The sequence below is a fragment of the Saccoglossus kowalevskii genome, chromosome 14 (assembly GCF_978046115.1).
Source record: "Saccoglossus kowalevskii chromosome 14, keSacKowa6.1, whole genome shotgun sequence".
In the NCBI taxonomy this organism is placed as follows: Eukaryota; Metazoa; Hemichordata; class Enteropneusta; family Harrimaniidae; genus Saccoglossus; species Saccoglossus kowalevskii.
In genome coordinates this window covers 13,617,576-13,643,264 of record NC_140654.1, presented here as the reverse complement: position 1 = coordinate 13,643,264, position 25,689 = coordinate 13,617,576, and the positions used below count along the sequence as shown (strand labels likewise).

Genomic DNA, 25,689 nt, shown 5'->3' with positions numbered 1-25,689 from the left:
ATAAAAGTATTCACTCATTTATTTAATGGAGCAAATACAACTTAAATTTGAACCACAAATAATGTTCAATAAAGCCTACCTCAGTGGTCATATTTTCAATCAGTCCCCACTGCCCAAAGCATTTGCAAAGTTTTGGTCTTAATCCTAGATAACTCGAAATGCCTAAGAACAAGCCTAGGAATTTTTCCAACGATTGCCTTTGTTACAACATTATCTTGAAATATTTCCTTGGAATAAAGCTCAGGAAGGGTCAAAACCCATTTAGAGTCAAAGTCAACTTTCAGGCACTGTGCTCAAAATTGTTTCCTTTATAGTCTGCTCTTTTCCCCAATAAAATGTTGCGAAAATTTCAAATTTTTGAATCAAAAGCTAGAACTAATGTCACATTATGTCTGTTTGGTTCAAAATTAGGATTGAATTCATTGAAAAATACAGAAACTGAACCAGTTTATTCAAAATTACGCTCAAAAGTTGGGTGTATAAAATTAAAATAGCCAGGTACTTCGAGGTCAAAGTTCAGCCATGTTCTCACCTGAATTACATAGTTGCCATACTGGTCTTGCACAAGGCGTTCTGTATTGTCGTGTAATTCTTCCAGTATGGGTATCGTCTGATCTACTGTACAATGTTCCAAAATTCTCTGTATAACACGACATCCGTATGGGTGGGTGGACAAAACAAATATCTAAATGCAGAAACAAAGAGGAAATTAATCAAAGCATTTAAAATTCCACCAATATTTAAAGCTAAGTTTCACAGTTACTGTAGAATACTTTATTTTCGCTGAAAAGGCTTTTATGGGTGTTTTGTATGGAATTTATTTTCACTGATTTTTGATGAGTTTAATGTGAAATATAGGAAAAACATAGTTGAACTCTGGTGACCTTGCCCTTTGTTATATAATATTCATTTATCATAGTTTGTTTCAATATATATATGCATTGTCATAATTAATTTTGAATACAAACAAGTTTTGGGGTTGAACCAAGAGTGGGGAATCAGTCTACCGAATGTCCTTAAAAGATGTAAATATCTTACAAAAACATTGGTGCCTTATTTGTTTAATTATTTTAAGGAACATAATTTCCAGCTTTATTCAAAGTAATTCAGATATTTTAGTATAAAAACAAATGTCTCATTGCAAAAAAAAAGTCCTGCATTTAAATGTGAATAGATTCATAAAACATGCAAGATAACAGAAAATCTTAGCTGGCTTGTGGTTTTCAAGAAGAAGTCGAAAAAGTAAAACATTGACACAGACGACGACTGACGACATTGGACTACGACGGACAATCACTCATATGATAAGCTCCGCTCGACAAAGTCGACAGCGGAGCTAAAAAAAAAACCTCTATGAATAGCTATCATGTTGCAAACTCTGCTTTGTATGCAAATCAACTTAAATAGTTGGTGTCCAGTTGAGGGAGAAGTCAACAGTACTGTTGCCTCCTGAGAATCTACATCTTCAAACACTGCAATCTCTGAAGTGCGTTTTTAAACTAGTATTATGAAAACTATCATTCTGTTCTAATAGCTGAAACATATTCCTGTGACTTCATTTGTCTAATGAACTATTTGTCAAATACAGAATACATATATTTTAGTACAACGTTTTGCTTTTTATGTATTGTTTTTGATTTGACAACGTTGAACTAAACAGATTTTCTATTAGCTTCAGATCTTGATCAAAGTTTGGCACCCCGTTCATAGGAGTGCTTATATTGATTTTCTGACATCTTGTTTTCTGTAAAGATTTTATTGGTAGGTTTGCAAATGTGTATCAGACTGTGCAAAAAATCTCTCCATAAGTTGGTTTTGAAACCCAGTATAGTATTCCCATGGGATTTGGGGGATACATTACCAAGGATATTATTTCAAGATAAATGATTTGCTTCATTGAACACATACAACAATGCATATTTCCACTGAGATAAGTGACCTTTGATGTGTATCACCAGTGATCAGTCAAGTAGAAACAGGCAAAATATTTTATCAGATTTTCTCAATTTTTGCATGATATTTTCATACAGGACATCTGTTGTTCAAACTCAAGGAAGACTTCATACTGATGAATAAGGTGACCAAATTTGATGAAGTTTGGAATAGAATTAGTAAAGTTATTATGCACACAATAACAATTATTAACGACGACGATGCCGACGACAACAACGACAACGCCGAACAAAATTTTTCCCTTAATATTCTTAATATCTTTGATGGTACGGGCAAGGTAAAAAGTATATTCGCTGGATTTTACGGAATCATCCTTTCAGCAAAAGAAGCGAAAATAAAGTATTCTACAGCATATTTTGAACAGGAATGGCTCATGTATTGCCAAATAGATAGCCAGATAAAACCGATTAGCCCACTTGGCTCTCAAATCTGTGCGTTAATTCTTCGCAGGATGTTAGCTGCAGCTAGCACTTTCGCTCAGCATATAGTTGAATCACAATGTCATTCAAACCACAAGACTCGGAGTCGAAAATACGAAGAGTGACAAACCTGGCCGCGAAAGGCGTCTATTATGAACTGCAAGGCAACAGGTTCAACGCACTCTATACACTTCTGAACCACGTGATTACCGTTTTGATCCTTCACACACTTGAGGACATGTCCGTCAAGTTCTTTAACGATATCGACCTGCAAATGAAACAAACGTCAATAATTTATCCGGTGGAGAAACCACATTAGAATTGAGAGTGAATCTGAACACACCAGTGCATATTAAACAGATATTTTCCTCTACTTGCATGCTATTCAGACAGAAAATAACATCAGTTGGCTCAACAGCAAACATGCTCAACATCTTTGGTTACATATTAATCTATCACCATAGCAACTGATGTCTCACTGATTTAATCACAAGTGCTAAAGTCAACTTATTTAGAACATCCACACCAGCCTTTTAGAATCATCACGCCAACAGTGGTAGAAATTTGATAAATAATGTTGACTTAAACTATCACATTTATTTACTACTCCTACAGTTACAACAGATTTAATGGTCTAGCAACACCAACCACAGAAAGAAACCTTGTCAATACTACTGCCTAATTTTTGCAAGTTACAGAATCGTTGCCAACATTTAAAATTTCACAATTTTCAGAGACTCCCAATTCATAAAATATTCCCCTGACAATTAGAGCTGTTTACCATATTTTCTCAAATTAACAACATCCATTTCAAATCACAATTGCACCCACTTGTGCAAATCAATTGAAGTACCGTAAAATCTGTATCAGAAGCCGCATCCCCTAATAGAAGTCACATCAATTCTTTTTGAATAACTGAGAACCAAAAATTTCTCATACGTGTAGATGCTCTAATAGAAGCTGCATCCCCTCTGTTGCATTGTAACATTTTAATAGAAGCCGCGGCTTTTAATACAGATTTTACAGTAATTAAAATTAAGAAATTATAGAAATTCCTAAACAAGCAACCTATCGGCTGAGATAGCTCCGCTGTTAGCAATGCACATTTCAATTAAAGAACTGAAGACATCATTAGAAAATGAACAATATGAATAGTATCAAAGCAATCGGACTTACAGTTTTTAACAAGAAGTCGAAAATATCACTTTTTACCAAAAATTACAAAAATATTCACCAAAATAAATTAATTAGAGAATTGAAGACATCATCACAAAACGAACAAATCTGAGAGAGGTCCACATGTAGTACCTATATATGTAATATCAAAGCAATCGGACTTACAGTTTTCAACAAAAAGTCGAAAATATCACTTTTTACCAAAAATGACAAAAATATTCACCAAAATTAGAGAATTGAAGATATCATCACAAAATGAACAAATCTGAGAGAGGTCCACATGTAGTACCTATATATGTAATATCAAAGCAATCGGACTTGCGGTTTTTAACAAGAAGTCAAAAATATCACTTTTTACCAAAAATGACAAAAATATTCACCAAAATTAGAGAATTGAAAATATCACGAAATAAACAAATCTGAGAGAGGTCCACATGTAGTACCTATATATGTAGTATCAAAGCAATTGGACTTGCGGTTTTTAACAAGAAGTCGAAAATATCACTTTTCACCAAAAAATGACAAAAATATTCACCAAAATTAGAGAATTAAAGATATCATTACAAAATGAACAAATCTGAGAGAGGTCCACATGTAGTACCTATATATGTAATATCAAAGCAATTGCGGTTTTTAACAAGAAGTCGAAAATATCACTTTTTACCAAAAATGACAAAAATATTCACCAAAATTAGAGAATTGAAGATATCACGAAATGAACAAATCTGAGAGAGGTCCACATGTAGTACCTATATATGTAATATCAAAGCAATTGCACTTGCGGTTTTTAACAAGAAGTCGAAAATATCAGTTTTTACCAAAAATGACAAAAATATTCACCAAAATTAGAGAATTAAAGATATAAACATGAAATGAACAAACCTAAGAGAGGTCTACCCAAGGTACATATACACCAAGTATCAAAGCATTTAGGCTTGTAGTTTTCAAGAAGAAGTCGAAAAAGTAAAACATTGACACGGACGACGACGACGGACAATCACTCATATGATAAGCTCCGCTCGACAAAGTCGACAGCGGAGCTAAAAAAAATGGACAAAATGTTGCTCCAAAAATGACAGGGAAAATAGTCTGCAGTCAAATCAAAAGAAATCTAGAGCACCAAGTTTGATTCAAAACTAATCTTGTCTGTCAGTCCATGAAATTGTTTTTTTGTTTTTTTTCAAATCCCGCACATTTATTCAAATTTTAAAGCGAGCAACAATACCTGTTGGTCTGGTGGGATAGATTCTAGTGCTTTCTGGATAACCCTGCATCCATACATTTGTAACGCCAACGGCAGAACGTGACCTCGTACACGCTGAGCTAACGCCATCTTCTGGTCAGGTGTACCAAACTCAAAGAATTTCTGAATAACATAGTTTCCAAACACATCTGTCATAAGGTTATACGCAGAACCTAGAATTTCGTTGAAAACCATCTGTCGCTCGGTTGGTGTGGCACGCTCCAATTTTTGTTGAATAAATCTGTGGAGAAGCAAATATGTTTATTGAAGATGCAATCAGAGTTTTGTATGATTTGCGGAAAAAAACATATTGACCAGTGTTTCACATGTTTTACCTAAAAGTACGAAGAAAATCCTGACAGAAATCCGAGTGATTTCTTGATACTGATTAGGATTGGAAGGAATTCTTCAATAAGGCAGCGAGAAATCCTGACAGTTACACAGCACCCTCAATTTCATTCAACACCTATAAACTCTGCCCATGTGACACAAACTCAGAAACCCAGAAAACAACTCCCAACCATCATACCTTGATCCATGTTGGTCCTGCGAAAATTCTACTATATGGTTCACCAGATCGCGTAGTTGCAGATTCGGGAAGCGGTTATTACGGAAATCTTCTAACAAGCGACTTCTTCCTCCTGGCGAGTCTTTCCCAATGATGCCTGGATTGCGGATTCGATTAGGGAACAGAGAACTTGTCCCAAACAGACTACTGGAAGAACCGCCACTGCCATTCCTATATTTGGCTTCAGCACCAGGGGCTGTAAAAATAAACAATGATACAATAAGACAAAAGCACAGAATAATAATAAAATGTAATAAAAGCCACAAGAGTTAATAGAATGACAGTCAATCACTGATTTATTCAAATAATTGTCCATCATCAAATCGAAAAAAACAACTGTTCAGACTCCCTTAAATGATTGATTTCTTGTTTATTTTTGCAAATTATACAGTCTCCCTCAAAAACAAAATCAAAAATTAATTATTATACAAGATCAGCAGCTCACAGACACTCACAACGCTAAATTACTTACCAAGACTTAGTCCTGATGAGAGAGATGGGGGTGGAGTCAGGGAACCAGCCTGGTGACTAGGGATCATCCCAATGGGTCCCAGGGTTGGGGAGGCACTATTAGCACCACTGTAGAACTGGCTCAGCGGGGGTAAGGCTTGACGCTTATTGTAATCCAGACTACTAGTCAACGAGTCTCTGCGTTGCTCAGCTGATGTACTCGTACTGGTTCCAAGGGCAGCTGAAAAAATGAACAAGTGCTTGAATTTTAATAACAATAAGATAATACACCTAAACAGTGAATATTCTCAAAAACATTAATACCATAATTTGACAAAGTTTTTAAACACACAAATGACAAACGAGTATAAAGCATGTGTGAATTTGAATGTGATCGGACCAGGCATGTCCGAGATACAGGGGTAGATGCACACACAGACACTAAGTGCGCTCTGACTTTGAACAGGGACGAACAAAGAGCTTGTCCAGAACGAAATAGCTTGACGACAAAAACATGCAAGTGTAAAATTACAAGCATTCATAAATGCACATGGTAATGCTTATGATAATGACATGCCTACATGGTAATTGTACAATCCCCTTTCAAATCACCTACCTATCTTGCCTGCACAAAATGGAATGTCCCAGTAATCTGAGGATGATACCATTATAAAAATGACAAGAAGCGAAAGTTGATTGTGCAGGCAGGGGGGGAAGGGGGTGGACATAAAGTGTGCCAATAGAAAATTAATCAGTGTACCAGAGTATTAGTCAGAATTTGTTTTTAAAAACACCAAAAATTTAACTTTCTACTCATTCTGGCGACTGTCCAAACTCAGTTCTCCACAACAGTTGTCGTGTATTGTGCATTTGTGTACATTTCAAAACACATGCTGTATCTGTAACATGGGACCCACAATGACATAACATGATGACTAACAGTGGAGCCATTATTTTTTTTTTTTTGAAAAATTGTTTTTGCTTCTAAACAAAAACTATGGAGATGATGCATGCCAAAATTACCTGATCCAAGAGTGGTTGATCCAACTGGGCCAATTCCGTTTGTGAATACACCATTGCTTTGGGGCGTAAAAGAATTATTCATACCACCGGCAGTCTGAGGGGTTGAGGCCTGCTGTACGTTTGTATTACTGTAAAGAGAGCCAGAAGCAGACGGTGGGGTCTGAGCCTGGTGCTGGCTTCCCAGGAGCCGAAAGGCACTGTTTGTAGAACTTAGGCCATTGGCTGCAGATACAACTATGAAATGACAGATAAGATAGACGTTAGGGGGAAAAGATAGCGTGTTACTTTTACAGGACAGGAAAAGCTCCCTGCAAAGTATTGAAATGCGATACAATTTAACATGAAATGAGCGAGGTAGAAGATTCATCGTAGATCAGTTTCCATTCACATTAACATATTAAATAGCACAGAAGAAATCTCCAGGCATTAGTAGTGCATTGAAGTTTATGTTTAAGAAAATATTTTTTTTCCTATGAATTGCCACTTTTTTTTTTTTTTAAAAGTATCATCTAAATGCCATATTCGTAGTGTGTAAAGCCATCGACAAAGGATGATTTAAGCCCAAAATAAGTAATACATAATGTTGTACATTACATACAATTTTTGCGGTATGTACAATTCTACTGGAGACACTTCAAGTAGAGAAACTACGGAACCATTTTGTATATTAGATTTCCATTTTTCTTGAACTCTCCACAGATGGTGCAATAACAATTTATATTACTGCATTTATGTGTTACACTTTCAGGTTTTAACAGCTAAATAATTCAATGAATAATCATCAGTGCATGCCACCTCCCCTCACCATCCCGGAAGGGAAAAGAATTCTGCTCCATGCCTATTTCCATAGAATCAAAGCAAGGACAAGTTTGTCCACAAGTGTGGCCAAAGCAAAATGTCAACTCCTCCAACATCAGATCCTGACAGTAATAGGACAACCTGAGGATTAAGTGCAGAAATCAACTGCAGATAAAAACCATGACGCAGCCAATTTATAAATTTTAAAAGTATCAAAAAGATATTGATACTCAAGAAATGTACAAAAATAATGAGGACATCGATGCCAAATTCTTTGAAAATATTAAAACAATATTTTGTTCCCCTCTGTCAATAAAAAAAATGTATTTTGACAAATGTCCAAATGAAACCTGGCTTCACATTTAATGGACTTGTGCATACATGAATAAGATGTACAAGTATAATTTCTGTTATAGTATAGAATTAATGAGATGCCGTATTTGCTCTATTAGCAATGCATGAGTTTATATAATTTAATGATGCAGTAGACAATGTGATTAACAAGGATTGCTTTTTAAAATGCGCCTCTAATAGAGCAAATACGGTTTATGTACGATAGAAAACGATCACATTTGGTCATCAGAAATTGTCTGCAATTCCATGACAGCCAGAACTTCACCCATAACGGACACCTGTCTTGTATACTCCACTAAAATCGTGACTGCTACACTAGTGATTTTCTTTTTCACCCCTAACTCACAAAGTTGTTTGCTGTGGATGCATAGCAACTATGAAGAATATTTCATTTTATGATCAAGACTACATAAGAGGAAGTAGCTGCAACAGAAGTTTTGTGTTTCATGTTGCATTTTTCTAAGTCCAATTCACAAAATCCGAAGTTTCTTTTAAATAAAATGACATTTCGCTCTGTTCTCTCAAAACAAAATACTAAAATGCAAGAGAATTCCGGCCTCATCTTTCGACAGCAAGCCAGAAACTACTCTCCCAAACACGTAATGCAAATAATTAGGAGAGATAACCTTATTTTTAAAAGCAAAGACATTAGCTTGATTTGTGGAACCGACACGCAAATGGTGATCACTTGGCATTAGAAAGAATGGCCTGGAAAATTTAACGTCTAACTTACCAGTCTGAGCAGCACTTACGATGATGGGTGCTGGAGAAACCAATCTCATTGGTGCCCCCATACCTGCACCTGGTCTTGCATTTCCCATGACAAGTGCACCAGTTTGGTCGTAATATCCAGTTATCACCTGGTATCCTCCACCTGTATGCACGAAAAAAAAAATATTTTGGCACATTAACATACTGCGAAAATTCAATTCCTTCGCAGGTGAAGACCTCTCTGCTTTAAAGGTCATGTTGGGATTGCTTGTGATACATTTAGGCCGTGGTGGGATACTACTTACCAGCAGGAAGTGCCTGGGCTATCGTAGGAGTCTGTTGTGTTGGTGTTCCCATTTGTTCCATTTGTTGCTGTGGTGTTAACGGCCTTCCTGCATTTTGACCTCTGACCATCTGCTGAGGCTGCATGTTCTGTTGCGTTGGAGTTTGCTGTTGCTGCTGCTGCTGCTGCTGTTGTTGTTGCTGCTGCTGCTGTTGTTGCTGCTGCTGTTGTGGTGGTGGGATAATGCTAACTGGGTACATAGCTGCACCCCAGGGAGCAACCCCATAAGCATACTGCGGCTGTACTATTGTGGGGGCTCCTGGACAGAACAGGGAAAGAAAAACATAAGCTCATGCACAAGGGGGACCTGTATTCAACAACTACTAATTAAAACAAAATAGCGTCAGCAATGAAGAATTATGGTAGAAAACGATGACTTCACTCCAAAATCTGAAGAGTTTCTCGATATTAGGAAAGTGCACAATTTGGACAATTAGATAATAAAGGGATTTCGTTACATATTAGTCAGCCATCTAGTTTACTGTGCAACACCAAGTTAGCATAAATAATTGAATAAGTTCATCCACTAGCAGAAATTAATTTACTCCTTAACAGTCACAGACATGACCATAAAACCAATACGGTTAATTTCAAGTGTAGCCATGGTGCTTGAAGTCATTACAAAAGTCAACTATATTAATATTTTTTTTAAAAAATCATAAACAGAAAAACTAGTAAACTAAGTAAATAATGAAAAAAAAAAAATTAACAGGGAGTATAACACACAGAAGCGATTAACATCTTGTTATCATTATTACGATACTAAAAAAAATTACTAATAAAAAGCTAACCTGCCAAAGCCGCCGTGGCAAATCCTACAGCGTAAGGGTCCTGGGTCGTGGGAGCTGTCGCGGTGTTTATAATATACGGGCTAGGTGCAGCAAAGGCAGTTTGGGCAAGGCCTAGATTCGAACACAAGCGAGGCAAGTCAGCATACATGCAAATAAAGGATTCAATTAAACACCTTAAAACATTCCAGATACTTCCTGCCAAAATATTCCGAACAAGTTTCAGAACAATACTTGAAATACACTGTACTTCCTCCTTCAGAAGCGCATGTCCAATTGAGGCACATATAAAGCCAAAATCACATTGGGTTTATAATAAATTATTAAAATACAACATTGATATTTTTGCTCCAATTTAAACTTCTATTTTCTTATTTTGAAATGAACATGCTGATGAAAATGGCACAGATGTCAGTGAAATTGTTAGTTTATTAGAAATGCGCTTCAAATAGAGTAAATATGGTAAGATATGAACCTATAAAAACACAGTTCATAGATACCAAGTACTGGTTACAGGGACTCAGACAGTCAGCTAGCAAGATGTCTCACAACTTTGCAAAACACTCTGCTTTTGCTATGTTTTAGACATGACGGCGGCGACGGCGGTGGCGTCGTCGTCGTCGTCATCTGATAACGTGCTATGTGTGATTTACCAGTTTATTGACATTGTCAACAGTCAATGGCAATTTTCTAATCAATGTTATATTATAACTATTTCTTCAGTATCGACATAGTATACGATTCAAGAAATATTAAAACAACCAAACTAACCAGTTTGTGTATTTCATCGAACGTGTATCATTTTGAAAAACTGCTTTACCCTAGTTCAGTGTGGTAATGAAATGAACTCAACTGTTGGCATGCAAACGGAATTGCATCATCAAGTCGAGATTGGACAAAAACCAAAGTGTTTTGCAAAGTTGCAAGCCATTTCGCGAACTGACTGAATAATTCTATGAACCATCAGAACTGGGGGGGAATATTTTGACAGAAAGTTGTGGGAGACACCAATTTCCAAGAAGTTACACTTTGATGATTAGCAAGAGTTCTGTTTTCTTGTGGGAGATAATTTTCTGAGTTGATTTGCCATTTGACAACAAAATAAGATTTGTGCAATAATAAAATATAACAAATTTATTTATTTTTCATCCAGAAACAGGTAAACACTACTGAAATAATTTCAACCATACTTATAACTATGAATCAGAACAGTCAAAACAGTCTGTTGACAAACTACTGTGAAATACTTTATTTTCGCTTAGATTGAATTTTTGCTATATTCACCAAGGAATGATTCAGTGAAAATAAAATCCAGCGAATATATTCCTATATTTTACATTCAACTTGTCAAGAATCGGTGAAAATTAATTCCAAACCAAAAGCTCAAAAAGTCTTTTCAGTGAAAATTTATTTCAGCTAAAATAAAGTATTTTACTGTATTGTTGTGTTTCAATGGCGGAATACCGGGTATACAGTAAACATTTATATCAACTTAAAATCACAACATCCATATTATGTAACAGTGTATCAACAGTGGACCACAGGCACATTGCCAAGAAACAATATCTCATCTGGAATCAAACTTTCCACAAACGCATAAAAGATTCTAAGTAATAAATGGCGATCATTTCAATGCACAATGAACTTATCTCTTCATACAACACATGCCAATTAAGTAAAATACTGTAGAATACTTTATTTTCGCTTGTAATTTATTTTCGTTGAAGGGATGATTCAGTGAAAATAAAATCCAGTGAATATACTTTTTTTCCTATATTTACATTCAACTCGTCAAAAAAAATCGGTGAAAATAAATTCCATAAAGAACGCCTAAAAAGCAATTTCAGCGAAAATTAATTCCAGCGAAAATAAAGTATTCCACAGTAGTAGGCCAGACAAAATCATGGGAAGTCATGCTCTTGTTCAGATTCTAAAAAATGATTTCTCGAACCCTCCCAGTGTACTATTATTTCTATTCTTAGGATGAATTTTAATCTTCTTTTACCATGATCTCCAAGCACACTTTGGGAAGCGTAACCAATCAACAGTTATTTAGTTTGTTTAACAATGAGGAAAATAAGTGTTACCAAGGAAACTGGGAGCATGCAAATGTAGTTTCTAAGGTTACCAGATGCACCATGCTGAGGACAACGTGCAGCAATGTATTAATATAGCTAAGAGGGTATCATATAAATTCCATGATATGACAGCACTATTATTATTTACTTAGTTTGAGACATTTTAAAGTGAGCACTGATTTTATTCACGACCGGCTACACCGTAATTTTGTGGCAATTCTAAATCTAATAGGGAAAAATGTGATGAAAATTTTCACAAATAGTGCAATTTATAGATCAGCTCAAAACTTTTAAAAAGATTTAAATCTTTTGGGCAAATTCTACAATTAGGTACCACGATATATTCATTGTTTAATCAAACAAAGAATGTGTTTGCAGTAGTTTCTAATAATCTCAAGATCAGGTCAGGTTAGGTCAGGTCATACAACATGACCTGAATGTCTTGGCCGCACCATTTGAAATAGAATCGGTAAAGCCACTGACGGTCGATACAACACTACCTAACAACCTATGGAGAAGTCTAATCTTTGTAATAAATTCAGCTTCTAACAATAATAGTGAATAAAGAAAATCCACTTTAGATATATTCAACTAAACAAAATGGCTCTTAGTCGTACATTCCCACAACAGTAAATTTAACCTCCAAGTTCATTGCATCGTACAACCCCGACCTCCTGAATTGTAATCAACGAAAACAGCCAGTTCATATATACAGGCCTCAATATATTTTTGAGCATAATTACAGTGTAGTTGGGGAAAAATATACACTGGCAAGCAAGAATAGTGTGAATCTGAAGGAGGGTCATCTGTCTTTAATGCCATACAAGATCACAACATGGTAGCAGAGATTCAATGTCTCAAAAATTGGTCAAGAACAATTCGCGTCAGACATTTCTAATTATTTGTCATATTTCGGTTGTAAAAAAGTAAATTTAACAAAAAAACAATATGTTTTTGTCTGGCGCTTGGTCTGAAAAAAAAATTTAACAAAATTTGAAGAATTTTAGAGAAGAAGAAAAACGAGCAAATTGCTGATATCCAGCGAGCATCTGAATCATTGGGTAGAAATTATGATATCACTCCTTGAACATATGCCAAAGCCCGAGGATCAACAAACACACAACCAGACGGTTCCTACGTATTGTATTCTCCAGTTCCTATATTGTAACTTAGAACCCAGCACACAGACATAATATGATAGAATAATAAAGTATATCTGTATTAGTCATGTTTATTTTGGGAAACAACAGAAGCAATAGGTAAGTTAATGCAAGTCACAGATTAGTTTTCAAAAAAAAAAATCTATTCTATCAAACCGCTGCTAAATAAGAGCTAAAACATGCAGCGTTCGACAAGTATTTTGACCATGGTTTTTTTTTTTTTTTTACAAAATGATTTTATATAGTCTGCCCCTGCTCACAAGAAATGTTAAATTGACAAACATTTTGTTCAAACACTAAAAAGAATATCAAAATGTATGGTCCAAAATTTTCAACACATTTTACAAAATGTCAACTCTCCATGTTTACTAATAATTGTCAGCCATTTTTGAATACAAAACAGTTGCTCAGGTCAGAGGTCAGAGCCTCAATATGGACACTACATTAAACAAATGATCATCACAAATCTTATTAAAGGTGATAAAAACCTGACGAGCATTCAAAAAATTAAATATAATAAAATTACTTTTGAAGAAAATTGTTCAAATCTGCTGTATGCAAGTTTCATAATAAGAACTTGAATCGGTGCAATGCATTGTGGGTATATATTATAGACTAGTGTTGAGATTAGGACTGCCGATTTGATTACTCACCGATTTGTTGTTGTGCCGCAGCTATGGCATATTGCTGCTGCTGAGGAGTCAACTGCTGCATTATAATGGTTTGAGGAGTCTGTTGTCTTTGTTGCTGTTGCTGCTGTTGCTGCTGCTGGAAGAGCTACAATGTAAATTGAATAAATGTTGAGATGCTTAAAGTGAAACCTCACAAAACTTGTACCATATTTGCTCTATAAGAAGCGCATCTCCGAATAAACTCCAATAAAACCAAAAATGACATTTGTTGTATACGGAATCGTTAAAATATTCCTAATTTGGACGACAGGAACACATGTGTAATTTATGCAAACATGTGCGTTAATAATTGAGCAAATACCTTACGAACATTTCTCCCATTAATGAATCAAAGACAGGGCGTAACATTAACTTTTAAACATTAAGCCTGTCCGCAATGCGTGCTGCTAATTTATTAGCACCAGTCAGACAAGACTAGAGAGTACAGCTGTACAGAATAAGTTATTGTTAACAACAGTTTGAATTTGGCTGAATTAACATTTGAAAACTGACAGGCCCATTTTTGCAAGTTCTCAGAATATTCTACCAACAAAATATTTTGCCCTGGGTAAAAAATCTCAAAATCAATTACTGTAAAAGCACTTATTTTCACGGACATTTAATTTCACAAACTTGACAAGAAAACAATGAGTTCTATTGTTATTTTAATAAATCACATAAATTTAATTTAGCGGATTTTACTAATCATCGAAAATAGCGAGATTAAAACCCAGCGAATAATTAATACATTTACAGTAGTCAACACTTTTGAAACAAATCTTAAAATTAGTTTTGCTTTCATATCTATTTACTGTAAAATTACTAATTATTCACTGGGTTTTAATTTGGCTTATTTCGCCGACTGGAAAATGCACTAAATTAAAATCCAGTGAATATGTAAAATTTGTCATAGAACACATTATCTAAATGATAAAACCGTGAATTAAAATGAGTTAAAACCCACTGAATATGCCTGAAATGGTAAATCAGCGAAATTTAAACCCAGTGAAAATTAGTCATTTTACAGTATTTTGGCTGTCCATGGAGCTTTGCAGCAGGTAATGAGTTAATTAAAAGGTTAATTACACAATAGAATTTGTCCTACCTGCTGATTATAATCTATATAACTAGGACTGTCCATACTAGGCACCATGTGGGGAGAATAGTCAAACTGCAGTGGATCCACAACTGAGACTGGCTCCATGTTTTCAATGTTATGCAAACTGTTCTGGGTTTGCGCCTCTGCAATGTTATCCGGGGTTTTGTTCATGAGTGGTCTCGGGACCACCTCAATGCTAGTAGTTGCCTTCATTTGATCGACTTTAAGGTTTTCTTCATTGGGAGAGGATTGTCTACTTCGGTTATTTCTACAAATAAAATAATTCAAAGTTAAGAATAAGAAAGCAGTGAATGCATTGCCAATTGCACCACGTTCCCACACCTACACACCACGTTCACACACCCATACACCACGTTCACACACCCATACACCACATTCTCACCTATATACAACAGCTTTTTCTTGTTCTTCTTCAACTTGGTTACAGTTCTGCTGTGCTTCTTTTATCGACTCTTGTTCCTGTTTCTTTGTCTCTTCCTCAAAAGGGGAGGGGGTTTTACTTTTCTTTCCGTTAGCACTGTTTTGTTGTTCATTTTCTGACATAGCATTTTCGTTTGGCGGTGGTCCCTGAGAAATGAAAATACTTTTTGATAGAATCAAATCAACTCAATCACCGATTGAAATTTCCTATTAATGACTAAATCCAACACTTGTATAAAGCAGGGTCCATAGCACCAAGAGCCAAATGATTTTTAAGACTATTCCAGACCTTTTCCCAAACTTTCTTGCATCCCCCCCTCAAGACATTTTGACCCTTGATTCAGGCCAACATCATCATCAAAGCTCATCCAAGCTCTGAGGATATGGCAGTTCCCTCGAGAAAACGGGCCTTTCTAAAATGTATTAATAACTATGAAGAAATTTTTCCTGTAATTTAGAGACAACTCAAAGACTTTCCAGACCTCAAAAAATCCTAAGGCTTTCAAAGGATGGACCCTGTAAAGTATATTTATACTGATTTTTGGTGAGTTGAATTTAAATTATAGGAAAAAAAATTAAAAAGTAAAAAATAATTTCCTTTACTGCTGAAAATACTACTTACATATCTTTGTTTCATTCTTCCCATCCTTGATTCCAGTTCGGCTTTCCCTTGAGGCGATGACCCCAACACGTACTCAACCATACTCACACCCAAGCCACCACTTTCGGACCTGGGCGACAAGACCGCATTAGCATCACCATGGTAACCCCGACGCTGCATGATGATTGGCTGCGATACTGAATGGTCTGTGAGATATAAAAGACATTTTTGAATGTAACCCTGGCATTTCAGTTGACTTGAGTAACTCGGGAAAGGATACACAACTTTCTCAAGAAGTAGAGTGGTAACCCATGGCGATGAAATTTCAGGTCTGTGTTGCATGGATTTAGTTGCAGTGCATTATGGGTGAAATTCAGCAAAGTAAAAAAAATTCTTAAGGGCAATAAATTTGGTAAATGTTGCCCCTGATTCCAAGATTTTTCAGCGGGAAATCCATTACCCGTGTGCCCTGTAAGCTATTATGACATGTCATTGATGCATATATTTTGTAACGCAAAAAGTTATGTTTATTTCCTGAGACGTCAATGACACAACATAAAATTGTACAGTGATATAATAATCTTGAGAACAAATTAATCAGTGGAGTTTGTAATTTGGTAATAAAACTATATTTACATTTCATGAACATTTAGTAAGTGTAAAAATTACAAATTACTGTTAGAGAGCACAGTCTGTCAACTATGAGACACTAACCTGCATTGGTCAGAGGAACTGCTCCCCATGCTGTCCCCTGCCACTGGTCCCCAAGGAAAATGCCTTTTGGTTCATCGCCCTTCCGTTCGTCACCCTCTCCCATCTCCCAAAACTTTTTCGTTGTTGGAACAATCTGCAGAAGTGGAAGAGAAAAACTGTCAAGGAACAAAATTATGTCAAAACAAAATGGGCATTTAAAAGTATATTCAGAACAAAAATAACCAAACAATGCATGGAATTTCACAAGTCCTAGAAAGACAAAGCCGGCAACAAATACAAAGTTATATATACGGTATACAAATTACTTTATACAGATGCAAGGTCATGACCCCTGACCTCTGGCAACAATTTCCGATTACAACACAAATCACAAATATGAAGAGACAAACAATTCCAGTTGTATTTTATCATAAAACCATTGAACCTAAAATTTTCTGCCTCCCAAATTTTAATTTGACATTCCCACTTATTTTTTTTTCTATAATTTCTTTATTAATTTTGAATCAAATTAAAATTTTCAATTGCCTACAAGGTTGTGATAAAATAAAATTAGAAAAATATGGAAAAAAGTAATGTAATTGATAAAGTTGACTTGAGCATTCAAGGATGAATCTTTTCCACCACCAGTTCCCTCTTTTCATCACAAAGTAGTCCCGTTTATAGTCTGCACTTACCTTCAGAAGATTGGGACAAAAATAGCTAAATTTTTGGAGTAAAAATTGAAAATTGACTCAAACTTTGTCTGTTGGCTCCAAAATTAGGGTTCATTTCCAGAAATATTGAGCAACATGAGGGAAAAAAGGGCAGAAAAATTTGAGCGAGAAAGTCTGGTGGTGAAAAGGCTAAGTATGAAATACAAAAATCATTAAACCACAAAATCGCCAGACGGCTGTTGCAATTTTGCAGTTTACGCATGATGAGTTTAGCACAAAAATAAAATCTACCAATGATGGTTAATCTTATGTTCAGTCATACTATAAAGATTTCACTAGACATGCAGACCTAATGATATTAAAAATAAGTTTTTCAGGTAAACAAAAACCTGAAAAAAAGAAATTATATTGTATTAGCAACAAAAAAATTTCTGGATCATTATTTTGTGATGTGCAAAAAAAAAAAAAAAAATTGTAAAAATTAAACTCATTCCATTACATAAAGAGTAGAGTTTCCTGAAACATGAGTGGCCATGGTAACCTTGGAAAACTGTTTTCACTACTTCTTTCTGAACCAGCATTAAAAAACAAACATTTTTAAGGCTTCTTATTTCTCAATCTGATACTGTAAAATACTTTATTTTAGCTGGACTAAATTTTCATTGCAAAAAAACTTGTCTAAGTTTATTTTCTTATTGATTCGTGAAGAGTTGAATGTAAAACACAAGAAAAAGGGTATTTACACTTGATTTTATTTCCACTGATTTTTATCTTTCACGAAAATCAAGTAATTTACATTATATGACAACTTAAGCAGACAACATCTTTCAAAATAACAAACAAGTGTCCAGTTGGCGACCTTTGATAGAGGAGGTCAATGTAGTCAAGGACAAAAATATCCCAGGCTGAAACTGATCTTAAAAAATTTCAAACATGAATTCAGAAAGATTTTACATTATGTGAACTGTCCCATAAGAGTGCACTGACCTATTTTCAAATAGGCCACAGTAAAAACTTCTGTGTTTCTATTTACTGATTAACAACTATTACGAGGTGGACAGGTTGGGCTTTTATTTTAAAATCCCCATCCCTGCTTTTCAAAAAAAAAAACATGTGTTTAAATGACTTGGTATTAAAAAAGAATGACGATCAATTGCAAGCTGATCACTAGTCATTTTCTTTAGTAGTGTTTCTGTCATTCACTGCAACAAATAATGTAAATGAACAAAAATAATTTTTTGAGGGTAAAATACATTTAAACAAGCAGCCTATCGGCTGAGATAGCTCCGCTGTTAGAAATGCACATTTCAATTAAAGAACTGAAGATATCAGAAAATGAACAATATGTATAGTATCAAAGCAATTGAACTTTTGGTTTTTAACAAGAAGTCGAAAATATCACTTTTTACCAAATATGACAAAAATATTCACGAAAATTAGAGAATTGAAGACATCACAAAATGAACAAATCTGAGAGAGGTCCACATGTAGTACCTATATATGTAATATCAAAGCAATCGGACTTGTGGTTTTTAACAAGAAGTCGAAAATATCACTTTTTACCAAAAATTACAAAAATATTCACCAAAATTAGAGAATTGAGGATATCATCACAAAATGAACAAATCTGAGAGAGGTCCACATGTAGTACCTATATATGTAATATCAAAGCAATTGCACTTGCAGTTTTTAACAAGAAGTCGAAAATATCACTTTTTACCAAAAATGACAAAAATATTCACCAAAATTAGAGAATTAAAGATATCATTACAAAATGAACAAATCTGAGAGAGGTCCACATGTAGTACCTATATATGTAATATCAAAGCAATTGCACTTTTTAACAAGAAGTCGAAAATATCACTTTTTACCAAAAATGACAAAAATATTCACCAAAATTAGAGAGTTGAAGATATCAACATGAAATGAACAAACCTAAGAGAGGTCTACCCAAGGTACATATACACCAAGTATCAAAGCATTCAGGCTTGTAGTTTTCAAGAAGAAGTCGAAAAAGTAAAACATTGACACGGACAACGACGACTGACAATCACTCGTATGATAAGCTCCGCTCGACTAAGTCGGCACTCGACAAGCACGTTTGAAAACTCAATAAAATGCCAGTCCATTGGACACTGACAATAAAACCTCTACGTAGTAAACATGGTTACAATTTAGACACTAATTTGGCTTCTTTCGTTTATAAGAGTGTTTGAAATCTACATCTCACTTTTTTTTAAATTTTTTTTTTTTGTGCCAGTAAATAGCACCACATGTGGGAGAATCAAGAAATGTTTTGTCTGTTATGAAATTATTTTAGGCAAAACAATTTGATAGACTCATTGGTTGGTAATTTTGAAAGAAATATATAATTAAAAAAAATTTGTGTTTCAAATTAACAAAGAAATTTCTCGCCAAAATTTTCAAAATGTGGCGAGAAATTTCTTTGTTAATTTGAAACACAAATTTTTTTTTTTTTTTATAGACTACAGGTGTTGATTCAAACTTTCCAAAAAATATGCAGATTTATTTTGTGATTGATGAGTCCGAGGGTTAAATAAATTCTCAATTATGGTCACAGTATTTTACTGCATTACTTAAGTTATAAGTATCACGTTCCCTATTTTGAAGTTTTACTGTAAAATGACAGACATACTGAAAAAAACCAAAATTTCCTATACAGCATTTGTTTTAATAGAAGCGCATATAAACCCAAAACTATCATTTGTTTTATACTGAATCATTGAAATATTACCATGGAAACAACTCTAATTTACATAAGCAAATGTGCTGCAAATACAGTACAAGGCTCCAAATTAAGGCCTGCCCACCTGCCCCAGACAGTCGTATAACAAGTGTACAAATGGACAGGTGAATAAAGATATCAAGTTTTACTAACTGACGAAACAGGGGTAGTGTTTAAAGTTGTCAATATCCAGAAAATTGCTTTCAGAATTTTAAATCTTACGAAATGGGAAGCCAATAATTAAAATTTTATTTCAAATAAATGTCTTAATTTATCTCACTCAAGACGGGCACTTTTATTCACCCAACTTGTCCAATGGACGGGAAACTTTAATCATGAATGTCAACCCTGCTTGAAATGTAATCCATTCTGTCTGCAATATTATTTTAGGTTTTGAGGTGGTTTTTTTTTTTTTTGTCACCATGGCGGTGAAAGTACAACCAATGTGTAGAATGAAAAATACTAGGCCAGTAAAAAATTTCTTATATGACCCTGAACAAAAAAAATGCACTCAGATGACCTTTCTCAAAAACCTATACAGACAAGAAGTCTGGAGAAAGGGCCTACCAATGCTTCTACTTAAGAAAAAAAGCAATCCATGTTCTGGATAATTGCACACACTAATTCCAAAGAAATAAGAATACAAGGCCTTTGTTGAGCGGACTCAGTCAGGTGTACTTAGAACCCCAATACAGTAGCTACACACACATTCAAAAAAGGTTTCAACAAGTTTACTTTGACTTCATAATTGGGTAGTTAATACAGCCGGACAAGTGACATGGGTAGTACTAATAATATTCCAATCAGTCAACAGCCGTAAGACCTCTGTCAACACCTGAAACACAAGCCAGTGTTGTCAAGTACAGCCACTGTAAACCAGACAAAAAGCCAGTCTTCAACGCTAAACAAAAAATCAGTTACAAATGAGAATAAATAATAGCTTAAATTTTGTAAATTTACTGATCTGGTTTTTATACTATCGGTATACTATTATAAATTGATAGATTTTCCAGCAAAACAATTTCCATCAGAATTTTACTTGTCGGATTTAACGAAAACAAAACCCAGTCAACAATTATTTTATGTACAGTAATTTCTTAGTTTGGTCATAATTTTTTTTTTCAATAATTTTATACACCAGTAAATGATTACACCATATAACGAGTTCCCATGGCAAGCTCATACAAACCACACACAAATGAAAATATAAACAAAAAATTTTAATTAGAAACATTCCATTTCTATTCAAATGAAGCCATTCACCTTGGACAAGCTTTAGTAGATTTTTAATGACAACAATGTGTTTGACCTTCAAGATGTCCCTGACCTCTAAAGTTCAGAGTGAATTTTTTGTATCTTTCTGTCAAATCCAATCATTGGTATGTCCTTGCAATCTATGGCTGCATCAACCTAAACAACCTGGCCTTCATTATTTAAATTTAAAAAAAATAAAAAAACACAAGGTGAGCCAATTTGCTTAAAGAGAAACGAATAATGGGATGACGAATTGGTACACACATGCATGGTGGCTCAGTTAAATTAAGCATAACGCAAAGAAATTGTACAAAAAATATGAAACGGGACTCGGCAGCATCAACTTTGTTCTTGGTAAATAAATATATACAGCTGGACTTCCATGAATGAGTTTTAGCTACAGTGGTTTTTGATACAACGATATTTTTGTTTTACCCAATTTCAACTTGTTTAGCCGTTTAGCCATATATATATATATATATATACATATACATACATACACATACACATACACATACACATACACATATACATATACATATACACATATATATATATATACATATACACATATATATATATATATATACATATATATATATATATATATATACATATACATATACATATACATACATATACATATACATATACATATATATATATATACACACACACACACACACACACACACACACACACAAATAAATATGGAAGCATAACAAAATTGAGGTTATTAAATTGTGTGTACTGTGTATAAAATGCATATATTAAAATTAAACCACTCAATCCTGATGTGAAATTTACAGTTCTGTGGGGGTACGGGTACCCGGTAATGCTTTTTTTTTTTTAATGACAATTTTTGCAGAATAATTCATGGTTTGAAATTATGTAGCAAAAGTGACAATTTATTAAAAGCAAAACTGGTTCAAATGTGTCAGTGGCAACAGGTTAGAAGAAACCTAGATATACATCGTTAAATCAAATATAGAAAACACAGGAAAAAAGCAGGAAATTTGACTTCAAGGTGTTCATAATGGACAACAGATTCTCATATTCAAAGCAGGTGAGAACAGGGTCCACCAGGCAGATATAGCACCACCCTCATACTTTCATTTTGAGAAGAGTTAAATATTTGGGGGCAGGGGGTATTTTTGAACAAAAGTTGAGCCATTTTGCTTTATTTTGCATAAACAAGATAGTAACGATCTACGTGTCTAAAACCTTATGACTAGATCAACCCCTTGTCATTATTAACTCGTGCATTTCAAAGCAAGTCTTGTATTGAATGAAATTGTGTTCACTTATGTAAATGAAAAATATAGATATGACTATTGTCAAAATAAGTTGAATGTGAATGATGCATTTATTTTCACTGAACTTCAATTTCACCATTTTGTTGTTTTGAGCAATTTCACTGGGGTTTATGTTCATGAACTTGGCTGAGAAACAACATGTTCTATTGTATTATGCACGTTTAATTGTATTTAATTTAGCAAGTTTCACTCATCAACGAAATTCAAAACAAGTACATAATCAATGCATTACAGTACAAGAAAAGAAGGATGCACTTCTAATGAAGCAAATATGGTACACAAATTTTGCGTTGAACACAATAACAGGAAATCCATATAAAATCTCTTAAAATCACCGAATACCAGAACCATTTATTAATATGCAATATATTTTTTAAACTGAAATAGTCACCTTCGGCATTGTGTATTATCTATTATAGTCATCAGAAGTATAGCGCCCTCATACTAGATGTATGCTCAGAATTCAGAACGAGGCTAGTGGGAAAAGCCCCAGCATTGAGTGCATAAACACATGTGGAGGGAGGTCAGCCGTTGGTGATTCATATTCAGTTACCATCTGGATCCACTCAATTGTTTAATTCTACATAAAAGACTGATCAGCAATAGAACTGAGGCAATGATTAATACCGTAGGATTGATTAGACATTTATATAGCATTCCTGAAAAGAATTTCAAAAAAAAAAAATCTAACACTGTCACTCAACTCAAAAAAAATTTGTCACAGCTACAAAAGTTCACATTTTTCACAAAGGAGACTCACAAAAAATTCGTCTCGAAAAATCCAATGGACTGGCTCCACTAGAAAACTGAGCCTAAGAAACTAAAACACGTCTGTTGTGTGAAGTATAAAGACAGCTTTAACTCAATGCAAAGCTATCAGACTCAGGAATTCCACCATGGAATCGCAATACACTATGGTATATGTTATTGACCCTAATAATCGGTCTTGTATTCTATTGTAATTTCTACTCAGCAAGTACATTTACTATGCCGTTACAGGAGGGGGAAGGGAGCAAAATTGAGGCCTGACTGCCTGTCCAAGAAACTAGTAGGCAGATTTTAGACTGGGATATACAAATTGCCTGTCCCTGTGGACAAGGGAATAAATTTATCAAGTTTATTTGACCAAATGAGGTAGGCGAAAATTGCTAATATCATGAAAACTGCTTTCAACATTGTTAAGAAAATTTATGAACAAAAAATGAAAATTCCATTTCAAATAAGTTTCAATTTATCTTGCTAGAGACAGTTGATAATTATCGATTGTGACATTTAAGAAAGCAAAAAACAATGGCAGAACAATTTTGGGTGAGAAAGTCTGGTGGTGAACAGGTGAAATACTAAACTTAATATCAAATCAACAAATTAAGAAATTTTTTTTAAAACTCATCCGAAATTTGACGCAAATTGGGGAATTTACACAATGGGCAATCTGTCGGAATACCAATCGCTTTAAGCTAATCTAAGCCAAGAGTGGTAAAAACAATATCACTTACAGGAGGAAAAACAAAATCTGTCTATAAACAAACAACCCAATCTCGCACCGTGTAGTGACACAAAGAGTACCCAAAAATCATGAGAGAAAAAAAAAAACTACCGAAAAATGATAACATGCATCTGCAAAAACTACACCTTATCACAACGACACTGAAATACATGCAAGAAAACTAAGAAATTTGGTTGGATTATTGCAAAATTAAATTTCAAGATAATATCCAATGAGATGTAATTACTTTTAATTGCGATAAAGCAGGCACATTGAACACAAGTGAAAGCAGATAAGAATCTGTGGCTATTTGTTCCTTTAAATACCTACCCCCAATCTTAACATGTCCAATAGATCGCATTTCATCTGGGTGTGCATTACTCTGCACAGACACCCCCATTCATGAATTAAATCAGAACTTTTCCCTTCAATGTCATTGACAAGGAGCAACTACAAATAAATATGCCTCAGGGTTTAGTCCCTGTACTTGATAGGAACTTGACACAGAAACACGTTTTCTTGAAATATGACAGTTGAAAATTATTCAAGATGCACTTTTAATAGAGTAAATTGGGTAATAGTCAAAGTTCTTTTATTCCCATCACCAGCATACAAGAAATACAACTTTTAGCTTCTGTGCAATTAAATTGGGGATGTACCTTTAATAGAACAAATATGGTACCATGTAGATTTATATTAGTGTAATTCTTTTTAATTTCACTATTTACATTGATAAGTGAAATTTCCATGTGAACTTATAATCAAAGAAAGCTTAGAAAGAACTCCCATGTGCTGAGAGTATTGGAGACACATTAAATATAATTCGAAATTACTTAGCTGAAAACTAATTATGCAAATCAGAAAATTAATATGACCAGATTTGAGTGTAAAACTAATGAGGTCTGCGCAATGTAACAGAAAATCTATGTCTCCAAGTTTAATTGAAATGTGATTAGAACCAAAAAATTATGAATTATTATGCTTATTAGGGAATTAATATGAACAGATTTTTACCCCAAACTAATTAGGTTTGTACATTGTCCTAGAGCATCTTTGTACTAAGTTTCATTGAAATGGAATAATTAGCACCGCGAAAACTCCAAAATTTCGACCCCTCTAAAAATTCGACCGCCTATTTATTTGCCGGGTTTCGGTGTTTTATTTACCTCCAAATTTTCGACTCCACTAAAAATTGCCGACTCATTCTTATTCGAAAATTGCGACCAGTTTTAGTTTTCCCCCAAACGAAAAAAAAAACCGATGTGAGCGTTCAAACGGGACCTTCCTCAAAGGCATGAATCCGGGTTTCTGATTGACTGAGAGATTTTTATTTTATTGGTAACGAAAATATATTCTAAATAAACGAAGTTTCAAATAAAAACGAACACAAAAATCTCGGCATGCTGCGTTTCTGAATTGTTGATTATTACTGTACTCAGTAGTGATTATAATAATGTACACAAAATAAATTTGTTGAATGGTTATGAAATACAAATAAAAGTCAACTTAGTTTCATCGTAAGCGAATGATTCCGGTCTCGTATAAACGTTTGATGCTGTAGGATATCCGCCATGTTCTCTTAGGTCAAATAGGTCAAATCGCTAATTAACCAATCAAAAAGCTGGATGATGCGAAAACGGCATG

General features: G+C 34.5%; 1 protein-coding gene across 1 annotated transcript in view; it reads right to left on the bottom strand.

Annotated features, from left to right (window-relative positions):
- Positions 1-13,285: 13,285 nt before the first annotated feature.
- The window catches only part of LOC100313713 (pumilio-like protein), a 41,530-nt gene continuing 29,126 nt past the window's right edge, over positions 13,286-25,689 (bottom strand). Inside the window, 5 exon segments of the mRNA NM_001168168.1 lie at positions 13,286-13,841; positions 14,841-15,102; positions 15,238-15,422; positions 15,898-16,082; positions 16,591-16,723. Coding sequence (NP_001161640.1) covers positions 13,710-13,841; positions 14,841-15,102; positions 15,238-15,422; positions 15,898-16,082; positions 16,591-16,723 — 897 coding nt within the window. The 3' untranslated portion in view covers positions 13,286-13,709.